This window comes from Corvus hawaiiensis, chromosome 20 (genome assembly GCF_020740725.1).
Source record: "Corvus hawaiiensis isolate bCorHaw1 chromosome 20, bCorHaw1.pri.cur, whole genome shotgun sequence".
NCBI classification, from domain to species: Eukaryota; Metazoa; Chordata; class Aves; order Passeriformes; family Corvidae; genus Corvus; species Corvus hawaiiensis.
Genome location: NC_063232.1, coordinates 577860 through 590400, shown reverse-complemented (window position 1 = coordinate 590400; position 12541 = coordinate 577860). Strand labels below are relative to the sequence as shown.

General features: G+C 51.9%; 1 protein-coding gene across 1 annotated transcript in view; it reads right to left on the bottom strand.

Annotated features, from left to right (window-relative positions):
* Nucleotides 1–476: 476 nt before the first annotated feature.
* MNT (MAX network transcriptional repressor) overlaps nt 477–12541 on the bottom strand; it is a 35471-nt gene continuing 23406 nt past the window's right edge. The window contains exons 5-6 of the mRNA XM_048325029.1: nt 8814–9006; nt 477–7291 (exon numbers count right to left, since the gene is read on the bottom strand). Coding sequence (XP_048180986.1) covers nt 6585–7291; nt 8814–9006 — 900 coding nt within the window. The 3' untranslated portion in view covers nt 477–6584. The remainder of the gene's footprint in view (nt 7292–8813; nt 9007–12541) is intronic.

The following is a 12541-nucleotide window of genomic DNA, read 5'->3' as shown; positions in this document are numbered from 1 at the left end:
CCAGGCTGTTCAGCCCATCCCTCCTCGCCCTGCACAGCCCACAGCACAGGACAGGGCCCGACTGCCTAACGGGTGGGAGAGTCCCAGCAGGGAGGGTCCCAGGCATGCTGCTGCTCTGCTGGGCCTCAGTGGGGCTGGCAGGACCCCTCTGCCCTGGGATGGGCTCTGGCCCGAGTCCTCTCGGCTCAGCAGCAGAAGGGCACATGACAGGGCACCGTTTTCCAAGTTCTCACATATTCCTGAAGCTGCAGAGGCTTTGCTTTCCCCCTGCACAGCGTTGCCAGATCCAGACACACACGGCCCTCGTGAAGCTCTGTGCCTGGTCCGGGTGAGCTCCAGCCCCGCGGATCCGTGGCGCACCTGGAGCAGCTGCGATGGCTCCGGAGGGAGGGAAGACATTGGTCTTGGAACTGGGAAATCACAAACAAAGTGAGGGATCTGCATGCAAAGCATAGGGAGGAAAATGCAGAAACCTGTTTCCGATTTCAGTGCATGTTTATTTCAGGTTTATATTTATTTCAGGCAAGTGCTTATTACATGGATATCATTCATGTTGGATACCTAAATTCTGGAGCATGAAGAGCCAGTATTGTACAGCTGAATAGTAAAAATACAATATGTACAAAATTAGTTGCTTTTTCACATAGCAGATGTATCCAAACACATAAAAATCTTTACAGTCTAGTTTGTCAATATTCAGTATTTCAGTAAATTGGTAACACAGTGACACGTCCTCACTGTAAACACGGACTGCACCTGCCCAGGTGAGCGCGACGCGGGGGCTCCTGTGAGGTGCAGGGGAGGGACGGGGGCTCCGGGCCAGCGATGGCAACGACTGGGCTCACAATCAGCAGCTCCAGTGACACATTCCTAACGCGGGGAGCACAGCGAGATAAAATAAATAAATAAATGCTTTAGGCAGGAGGGAGGGAGGTCACATGCAGTGACAGAGCAGGGGGTCCCTGCTCCCACCACAGCTCCTCACCCAGCGATGCCCAGGCTGGGGCCTGACCAGAAGCCAATAAATCATTGGGTGGTTGCAGTCAGTCCCTGGTATCTCGCTCTGTCAAGCCCCACCACACTTTTGGCTCAGGTTGTTAAGGCGTATCCATAAGGCATTCGCACCGGGATCCCGCTGGCAGCACGCGGGCTCTGGCCGGAGCGTTCCCGATGGCCGGCCCGGGGCAGCACCGCAGCCAGCGCGGGCGCCCGTGCCGGCCACAGCAACACAATCTCAGGGAGGACATGCCTGCCTGCCAGCCAGCCAGGAAAAATCTCACAACAGAGACGGCTGGGCTGGGAGTTTGGGGCATTCCCCTGGCGAGCCGTGGTGACTTCTGCACCAGCGCTCCCTCACACTCAAATTGCTATTCACAGCACAAGGAACAGGGTGAATCAATGGGCCTCATCCAGAGCTAGAGCAGAACCAGCCATGCCGTCCTGATGAGGAGCACAATGACATCCCATGGCCCATTCCCACCAAATCCCAGCACAGAACAGCCCTGTCCCCACACCAAGAGTGCAGGGATGGAGGTGAGCAGGGCCTTCCTTCGCTGTTCAGCAGCCCCAGGCAAGGAGCGAGCCAGCCTGGGAACAGCCAAACACAACCTTTGCCAAGACTGCACCCATCCAGTGCTGGGCTCGGGCTGGTACTTTAATAGTTCAAGTTTGGATTATCAAGTTCTGTGTAACAGGGACAGAAGGAAGCCGTGACTGATTCTATCCACAGCCTATTTTCCTTAACACTAAACATCCACTTCTAACAACTGATGTTTCACTCAGGGAAGAAATAACCTAAACATAGTGTTATAATCCATTTTAATCTGTCCCCAATGGTAACAAGGGATGGAAAACAGGCAATAAGTATGAGGGTTTTCCTCTCCTCACCCCCATAGCTTTCAGAATCAAAATAAGATTGAAATGAACAACTGTTCAGAAAAAAACATGCCAAGTCTCAGAGGAGCCTCACCTGCGAGTGCTCAGAGCTGCCCACCCCCATGCACGCTCCAAGAGCCCTACAGCAGGCACGTATCTAACTAAGCTAATTAAGCAAGTGCCTGAACACTGAGACAGGCTGAGCCAAAGTCCTGCTCAGGTAAGCAGAGGTCAACTGCTTCATCTGGCCAAGGCTGCTCACCCTGCTGGGGACACTTGATACCCATCACAGAAAGCAAAGGGGCCAAACAAGCACCGACCACATCATCACATGGGGCAAAGGACATCTTCCCTCTGACCCCTGGCACATGGGGGGGTCTCCCAGAGCCCCTTGTGCCCACCCAAACTGGAATAGTTCTCACTTTTTTTTCTTTAAATGCAAAAAACGCCCTCAGGATGCAAACCAGTCCAAAGAGACACAGGCTACATACGAAAACCAGACACAATAAGCCTTGCATTGCATGTCTACAGGAATCTACCAGGCGTGCGTACGGACAACCACACCGACACCGACACAGCAGCGACACCTCACCTCCACCTAAACCACCCAAAGGCATTTTTTTTGTTTCTTTTGTTCTTTTGTTACAGAAGGCCACTTTGAAATAAAACAAACAAAAAAAAGACAAGGAGCCCAACAGCAGTGGCAGCAGCCAGCTCAGTGGGATGATGAACGCTCCGGACACGCTGTGGGCGCCTGGAGAGCAGAGGCCTCTGCCAAGGGCCGTCCCCTTTGTCCAGCTCTGCTCAAGAAACCAAAACCCAGCCGTGCCAGTGGCCAGGGGCCCAGTGGTGACACGGGAGCCCCTCTGGCCTTTGACACCCAGCACTCAGCCCCAGCACGGACAGACAGACGGACACACACGCGTGTGCAGAAAAACCCCGACGGCAGCAGTTTGGCTCCAGCCCTTATTTCCCCATGTGAGATGTGGGTCACCAGCTGCCCCCAGGGACATGCAACCACTGCCTCTCAGATCCCACTCAAGCAACTGCAGAGAACATGGGAAATCAGATCACTTCCCTTCCTAAGCTAAACTACGCAGATCTGGCTAATTTTTACTGGTGAGGTCAGGAATACATTCCTGTATCTAAAGTGTCAGCGTTAAGAGCTCTTTTCAGGATCATTCTAAAGTAGCAGTTTGGGTTCTTTGCCCTCTGCCTGCACTTCCCTGGCAGGCGAGCTGGAAGTGGCTTTGGCAGGCTCCGGGGCTGCCGCGGGCAGGCTCAGCCCAGCCGGGCCAGCACGAGGTTCCCTGCGGCACCGCTGCCATCCCCGGGGTTCTGTGCCCACAGATCTGCTCAGCTTCAAACACCCCTGGCCGTGCTGGCTGAGCTCTAAGCACGGGTCCAGCTCCTGAGCACCACTCAGCTGTCGGCAGTGGGACACGGAGCATGCGGGCTGCAAGGGCACTTGCCCTCAGCAGAACCATCTCCACTGACAAACAAGCTCTGAGCCAGGTGTGACAGGACAGAAAACCCTCTCAAACTACAATGTAGAAACTCCGTTTTCTATTGTTTCTGTGGTATGGTTACCAATAACTAATATTATTCAACAACAGAAGAGATTTCTTGTAAACTTCATATTTATTGATTTTTTGGGGGACAAATTAGATCTTATGAATCCCCAAGTGTACATATATATTTATATATAGCTTTCTCCATAGGGAAAACATGTATCAAAGGAGGAGAGACATTCCTAAAGTGCCCCTTATCATACAGTACTGAACGGGATTTCTAAAAACATCAGTGTAAATCCAAAGGTTCTGAGCAGGAATAACAGAGGTGGAGAAGAAAGGGCTGTGGCTGCTCTTCTTCCCACAGACTAGAGAAAAGTTGGCTGACTTTAAAAAACGAAAAGAAAAACCCCAAAGAAATGTTTCTGGTAGCCCTGTAAAAGGCAGATGAGAACAGGGGTACATAAGACATCTGGAGCAGCTCACGGGGCTGGCCAAGGGGGATGTTCCTAATGGGGAGGCCAACACCTGTGAAGGGGATCAGACACACAGCATGGCACAACTCCCAAGGGAAAGAAAAACTAGCCAAGATACAGGACTGGGCAAAGTAGGGCCACTTTTTGCACTCTAAACTGTAAGGGAGCAGAAGATGAAAGCAGCAGCAGCCCTGTCCATACAGCACAGGCCATTCAATAACCCATCAGAAAGCTCATCTCCCTGGGGCTCAGCCAATGCTCCTGCACTGAGCCCATTCTCAACCCAGCTCCTTCTTCTCTCCTCGGAGGAGATTTTGTTATTTTGTGAGTTGGAACAGTAAAAAGAGGCAGAAAAACACATCCTCCCCCTCCTGATGCCACTGCAGAAGGCAAAGCCACACAGTCCCTCCTGGGAAGGGAGGTGATTCTGCTGCACATACTCAGCCTTGAGGAGCTTCTGATGAGGAGCAACTGACCCAATAGCCAACCCTACCTCAAATACCAGCACACAACGGCCTCCTTGGGAAAGCACCTGCAGGGACAAAGGACAACCAAGCCCTGGCAATTCTGGGAATCCCCCAGTGTTACTGGTGCACTGGAATGAGAAAAACCATCTGCTTAAATATGGTTTTAGGATAAGAAATCCTTCAAGGTTTGCCCATTCTGCAGGAGCTGTGCTGGTAGCACAGCCAAGAGCTTCCTGAACTCAAGGATACATGAAAGAAAAATAAAACAAGTGGTAACTGGGGCTTTATAAACAGACTTTACACAGTTCCCAGTGACACCTGCTCAGAAGGCACAATCACCCCTGAACTCTGCAGTCATTTCTCCTGCCTCCAGATCAGTTTTAACTGGGGACAGTATGGAACAGGCAGATGTTCTCAATTAAACCCCTGACGCTGTTCACAACAGTCCTCAACAGGCTGAAGTCCTGCTAGAGTCAACAGGTCTTTTGGGCAGAGTATGGATGCTGTTCTCCTGCAGGAGACCTCGCCCCACGCTGGATGCAGCCGGGCGCAGAGTGAGGAGCGATGGCTCAGCTGCCCTGACCTCCTCCTCCTCTCCCAGAGCGCCAGGGCACATGCTGGGACCATCCTCCCATCCTGCCCTAAGAGAACAGCTGCTGGCTACAGCAGCATTTTGCCTGCAGTAAGGACTGTGGAATACTTGTTTTAAAAAGAGGAAGACAGAATGGAGATCATTTACAGCAGTAACTACGCACACAGTGCAAGGACCAGAACATTCAGCCAGCAGCTCAACATGTCCTAAGCAGCCTCCCGGGCAGGTACCAGCAGAGCCAAACAGCATTCCTGCTCTCCTGGCTCTCTGAGATTTGCCACTGACCTCAGACAGGTCTGCCCCAACCACCGGGAAGGGGGAACAGGAGGGTCCTGAGGGATGAGGGTTCTTTGGTGCACGTCTCACTGTCAGACACGAGCTCTCACTGATCTCCTGCAGCAAACCCTTATCCTGCATAAGGGAAGATTGTTTCCCTGTCAAAGGGAACAAACCTATTCGAACTGCCTGCGCTCTGGAAGGGAACCACATCCCCATTTATCCCTTTCCGAACCCACCGGCTCCCACACCAAAGCGTGGTCAGGACAGAACAAACTAACAAACATCAACCCATGCAGCAAATCTACCTCATTTCTCTTGGTCTTCTTGTCCCAGGTTCCATCCACCAGGCCACAGAAACGCCCTGCAAGCTGCCAGCACAAAGCACGTGCCTCTGCCAAACAACAAACCCGAGAGACCTGGGGGGGCTTGGACCGGTAAGAGGGACCCTGACCTGGGCCATGCCATGCACAGAGATCTGAAAAATCAATTATTGCATCAGCAAACCAAGCCAGACAAAATACAAATTCCCCCAAAACCATCCAAACAAAGCATTGTCAACCATTAAAATAATAAAAAACAGTATTTTTTTGACATAGCTATAAAAATCAAGTCATTTATAAAATGGCAACAAATCAAGTCTGGTTGTGTATTCTTTTTCCTTTTATTAGACAGGACAGAGAATTTCCTTAAAATGCCATAACAAGTCACAGTGATTTTAGATGGTTTTTGAAATGTAATATATCGATGGGAAATACCTTTAACATGGTTTGACTCGTGGTTTGTTGTTGGGGTTTTTTTGTCACTGTACTCTGGTCCACCAAACCATCTATCTTATAGTTTCTTGTTTAGAGAGGACACTCTGTCTTCTTCCTCCAAAAATGAATTTTGTCTCATAATCCTGCAAAATAATCAACCTTACAAAAGGCCTTCAAATGTTATATTTATATATATATGTATATACATATATATACACACACATACACACATATATATAAATATAGACTTCTATGATTTTTTTTTTCCCATTCTACGCAATGTCTCGATAAAGAGATCAGCAATTTTTATTCTACAAAGAAGCAACACGTAAGAGGGCAAAATTAAAGTCTTAAGAACATCATATCCATAGTTCACTCATTACACATAAAAGGAAAAAAAATCACCATGAACAACTGTCTTTGAAGTTTCTCAGATGAGCAACTCCGAGCGCGGAGCGGCCCCGTCCCGGCGCTGGCAGCAGGCTGGGCACCGGGCGGCTCAGGACAGCCCGGCCCGGCCACTCTCGGCATTCCTGTGCCTCCCTCCCGCCAAGTCGGACGTGGTTGGAATGTATGGAGTTTCCTTAGGAAAGGTTCCCAACAAAGACCTCGCTGTCAGACCGTCCCCTCTAGGCCAGCTTCAGCGTGCTCACCGGGAACGACGGCATGGTCACCATAGTCACCGGGTTTAGGACCGTCTGCCCAACCAACTGCGGGTGATGGACAACTTGGGTTCCTACGGCCGGCTTGGCCATCACGGCCGGCTGGCCCAGGCTCGTGGTGCCGTTCACTTGCTGGTGCGAGATGGTGTGAGCGATGTGGCTCACGACGGGCTGGCTGACGGCCACGGGCTGGGGGTAGATGGGCAGCTGCGGGCCCAGGTGGGCCATGTGGTTGATGGTGGCCGGGTGCACAGTGATGTGGCCGATGGGCTGAGCAGCAGTGGTGAGTTGCACGGGGCTGGATGTGGAAGGTGCAATGTGAGCAATGTGCTTGGTCTGTGGACCCTGAATGACGTGGTTGACAGTCTGGATGACCGAGGCGTGGGTGGTGGCGGTGTGGGCGATAACAGTCGATTGCACGGTCGAGGCCGCCACGATGTGAGTCTGTGCAGGGACGATCGCCTGCGGCGGGACCAGTGCTTGTGTCTGGAGGGGGGGCTGGGCGTGGGGCTTCTGCTGGATGGACACGTGCGGGGGCAGGACCGTGGGGAGGGGGGGAGCAGCATTGGGGGGGACGGTTTTCAGCAGCTCTGGGTGCTGGCGCTGGGTGAGTTTTGGTAATGAGTTCACTGGCCTGTCATCTTCCATATCTTCATCCATGTTGTCTTCACCCTCTGGAAAACATGAAAGGAAGAAACTCCCATAAAAAAGCAAGCAGAGCATGAACTGGACCAACGAGCCTCCCTAAAAGGCAGCCATCAGCAGAAGAGATGAGCAGGAGGCATCACTGAGCTACAGGCTGGTGGCACAATGGCACGGCACAGCACAAGGGCACAGCATGGCACAGCCCTCTCCTTGTTGCCTGTGGGCCAAGGACCTGGATCCAGGCAGGTGTGACAGCTCAAAGACCCAGCTAGAGCAGGGTGCTCCCAACAGGCTGGGAGGTCTCACAGAGGCAGGCGAGGGGAGCACCATGAGCAGAGGCCAACAGAAAGCACCTGGCTGAGCTCTGTCTGGGCTGAAGTGGGCTCCTTCTGGGAAGAGGAACAGGGTTTCCTTTCCTGGCCAGTTGTTCCACTGATCGGCACCACCCCTTCTGCTCCCAGAGCAGGAAGGAAACAGCCAAGGAGAAACATGGCAGCAGGTCTCTCGTCTGGTTCTGGAAAATGGACTCTTGTCCCGTCCAGGAAGTAAGGAAGCAAAGCAGGAACATACTGGTCCTGAGATCAGGAAGACAAGCCCGGCACCCTGCCCTGCCTGCTCTAGTGCCAGCCATGCAGCAAAGAATAAAAATCTCAGAAGATACAGAAGCAGCAGGAACACCAGGGAAGACACTTCCCCTCCACAAGCTCTGGCTGGCAGCAGCTTGATGCGGTCACTTTTGGCAGAGGCCACTGCAGAGGGAACAGCTAGCACTTCTAAGGACAAAGCACTGCTACTCCCAGCTTCCATCAGCCTACACCTGGAGCCTGCTCCTACCAGCAGAGATGATGAGCCTGAACGAGAACCTGTGGTATCATCTGCCTGGCGTGCCAAGAGCAAATGCTGCCTTGAAGGAACTGCTGTGAATGGTTATGCACTGCTACAGCCTCTGTGTCTCTGGAAAGCTCTACATCCACAGACTGCCTACTCTTCCTACTGCAGATCCCTGGTGTGGAGGGAAGCATGCACTCTTCTATCTCGCAGATACTTCTCACTGGGAACTGCACATCAGATATCCATTAGTGTCATTTCATCTTCACTGTGAATCCTTCTCACACAATATGAAGGCTCATTAAAGTTGTTTAAATGCTCTGGTGATCCTCCCTGTACCAAATCCTTCTTCCATATGTGCTGAACACCCTCCCACATCCACACAAATACACCAGGATGCCCATTTCTAATGAGCAGGGCTGCAGAGCTGTGCAAGAAGAAAGCTAAGTTTGGAAAGCAGGAATTTATCTCCACAATGAGGTTGCATGTGCAAACCTGCACTTTGTTTCTACCTGACACTGATGCACAAGTTTCAGTTTACCTCACATGAGCAGCAGTGTGTTATTAACACCACCAATCATTACAAACACCCCAAAACCTTTTACTTTATTCTGAATGCAAAGAAACCCTGACGCTGCTAAAGGAAGACCCCCACCACCCCAGCGTAACGGTGTCAATGACCTTCCGTGATGATCACGAGACAAAGAGAAAAATTATGGGTACCTGATGCTGTCGAGGTAGATGCCTGGTCATCCTCTGGCTGAACTGTCTGGCGAATAATTCTGTCAATCTCCAAGACATCCATCCACTGGCTCAACTCGTTCTTCAGTTCTGCCAGCCGCTGCTGGGTAGCGATCTTCTCTCTCGCCAGCCGCTCCATCTCGTGTTCGTACTCTTTCTCCTTCCTCTTTAAAGTCTAAAGTCGGAGAAAAGAAAAAGAAATATGATGAGAACAAAGACAAGAATAATCTACACTAATCTGGTCACTCCCATGCCCACAGCTCATTTTTTGTATTGCCAGTTATGCTGGTGTCAAATGTATTGAGCTGTATTTACACCTGCCAAGTTCGGGCAGAAAGGGAAGGACAAGAGCCAGCACATAAAGCATCACTCTGGTTGAACACTTTCTGCTTTCTGAGGGAAAACTAATAAGCCCCCAAAACTGAAATGCTTAGAATGAAAGAAAAAGCATAAGTACTGATGAGTTTCTGGGCAACACACACTACACCAAGAGCTCCTGACCTAGAAGAGATGGTGAAGAACCAACAACCCCCTGCACCACGGGGAAGTCTGAGGTCAAACACGAAGGAAGGGTATATGTTGTCCTCTCCTGCTAATGCCCCCTTGGCACTGGGAGTTGCCACATCCAGCTGCTGCATCAGTCAGCACAATACAGAGAAATGCCCCGCACTGCCCAGCACTGCTGCTGGGAAATATAAACACAGACCTAAGGGGGATCAACTACTCCAAGTGCAGCAGAAAACAACAGGCCTGTTGTATGAGTTTTTAAGCCAGCAGTGTAGCACTGCACAGTCAGAGACCTGGTCCCCCACCCCAGGGCCACACTTACTGTATGCATAGAAGAGACAAAATTAGGTGAAATCTGTAAAACTACATCCAGACTGTCCGTTTTCTGAAGTTAAGTTTCACCATTGGGAATTTAAATCCCACACACACTTCTGAAAATACCAGCCACACAGAGCCCACATGGATGCTCCTATTCCCTCACTGCTGGCAAGCACTGAGCTCAAAAGCAAACCCCACACCTGGCTCATGGTGTTAACACATGCTCTATTTCTCTCTCAGGTTCTCCAGGATGAGTACAATCAGAGCCTGACCTCATGCCTTTCAGTAGTTCTGCTGGCGTTGTAGCTCACAAGTTTGCTGGGAAGGACCTTAAAGCCTGTTCAGCCAGGCCTTTAATGCAGCCTAAGGCAACACAGATTAGGGCAGCTCCTGCTGCTACCTTTGTCCCGGTAACAACAATAAAGGAAGTATTTTTAAAAGAGCCAAACAATGTGTGTTAGCAGGGCACAACCAGTGCAGGTGTGTCAATGGAGACAGTTTCCCTGCCTCCAGATCAGCTAAAAGCTCCTCAAAACAAAGGGTTTTCAGGCAAAGGGGACAGTTCTTTCTCTCCTACTGCTTTTCAAGCCAAAGCAGGCAGCAGACAGGCCAACATCACGATCCCACAGGTCTGTCCTGGGCAAGCCCAGCAGACCTGCAGCCCACTGCAGGGAGGTGGCCATGGGGACAGCCAGGAAGGGAGGATGGGGACTCCTGGAATCCTGGCTCTGCACTACCTGCCCTGACTCGTAGCCCAGAGATTCCCACATGGCTGAAGCCCAAATCCACAGGCTAGTTTTAAAGTCTCTTTCCTATCCAATGCAGCCAAAGTATTTTGCCTGACCCAGAAAAGTCAAGTGCTGCGTGTGCTCTGATCCCCTTGCAAAGGTGTGTGGCTGAGACACGGAGCAATGGAGGGGAAGGTGAAGGTGATGAGGAAGGTGCTTGTTCCTGGGTCAGGTTTAAACATGCAAGAAGACTTGCATGTAACTTGTCTGAATGTCTTCCCCTCACTATGTCATCAGGAAAGAGGCAAGTAGAAGAAAGGATGAGGCTAAACCTGATGTGCAAACATGAGCCCAGCCCCTCTCTGCAGCATCTCCCCAAAGCTGCTCTCCACACAGAGCACGAGAGGACAGGACAGGAACAGCTCTCCAGGAGGAGCAGGCACGAATCCCTGCAGCCTCGGCACCGCATCGGGCACAGCACACGCATATTCAAGCGGATTTGGCTTCATTCCCTGCTGTGAGAGGAGACTCCCAGCACTGGGGGAAAGTACTACTACGAGGTATGAGCAGGGCAGCCGGTAATTAGTTATAAACTTTTAATTACTGGGAAGGCAGGCAAACCCTCAGCAAGCACCAGGAGGAGTCTCCGAGCTGAGAGAGCCAGGGAGTTCACTGTGTCACTCTGAGGCACTCCACAGGCTTTGGGACCCGGCACTGGTCCAAGCCCGGCCCTGTGGGCTCTGCCTCCCTCAGTGCCAGCAGTCCCAGCCCTTGACCGGGCGCCAGCTCCCGGCAGCCCCTCGCTGGGTCTGCGGCACGGCTGGGCGCGCTCCAAGGGGAGCTGCTGGGGAGGCTGCAGCAGCAGATGGGCTGGAGGCACCGCCAATCTTTCAAAAACTATTCTGGGATGCAATTCACTGGAGCTCACTTGGTAAAGCCAGATCTCCAGGCTGAGCTGCTCGGGCCTAGCAATGAACTGGGTGTGATTAAGTGGAGCCCTCCTCCCTCTCCTGCAGCTCCCTCGGAGCACAGCCGCTCTCTGCGGGTACACGTGGGTGCAGTCCCCCCCAGTGTGCCCTGCACCGGGAGCTGAGCCTGGGAGCACAGTGCAGCAACGAGCGCTCACTGAGGGCCAGGGAGCAGGGACCCTCCTGCCTCTGCACTCCTTGCCACAACAGCATCTCCCCTGTGCCCTCTGACCGCGGCACTGCCAGCCCCGGGGACACGCACATCTCTGGCATCCGCCCCCTGACAGATTATTTTCTGCAAATCATCCTGCCCACATCAGGTGCCAGGATTTCCCGTCAGCCAACAGAAAGTCCACAGTGACAGCCAAACCTTAGTCACTGGGACTGTGGTCACTGACCTGCCCCTGCACATCAAAACCTTTAGAGACACCCACTGATCCCCGGGATGTTTTTCTAAAACAGGAATTTCTGTCGGCACTATCACCATGGATCCCATACAATACAAAACCAGCCACTTTAAAATAACATATAACCACACACTCTTTTCCCCAAACCCAAGCCTTTGGAATTTTCCAACAGAATGGGCAGTAATGGTAGCACTGACAAGGGCAGAGGGGACCCTAAAACTACAAACAACACAGTAACTGTGAATTAAATTTTGATAAAAGAAATTCATACAAATGACCAACTACCTTTCCTTCAAGATCTGAAACTTCATTAAGGCAGAGGCCTGGGCCAGCTGCGAGGCAGGAGCTGCCATCTGACCCACCTCCACAGCCACTGGGAAGGACCATGGCAAGGATTCACGTCTGGTGCTGGCACCTGGGATGACAGCTAAGCTGCTTGCCAAGATCCTGAAGGACACACACTTAACCTGGCTCATGAAATACTGATCCTGTTTCTCCACAGTGGAAAAATCACTGAAGTTACCTGCATTTCTGTTTTCCCACCTCCTCAGAGAGCGGCCAGGCTGGGCTGGCCCCAGGAAGGCCAGGCTCGAGCTCTGCTCTGTTAGCAGAGGGCAGCCCAAAGCCGGGGGTGGCACCTCACTGAGCACAGCCCACGTGCACCACGGCAGCGCCAGATCTGCTGCAGCAGCAGAGCCCACCCCACCCCAGACTGCTCTCTGCAAGCACCAGGCTCCAGCACAGATCCTCCCTCTTACGTCTGTGCCTCCATCACTGTAGCA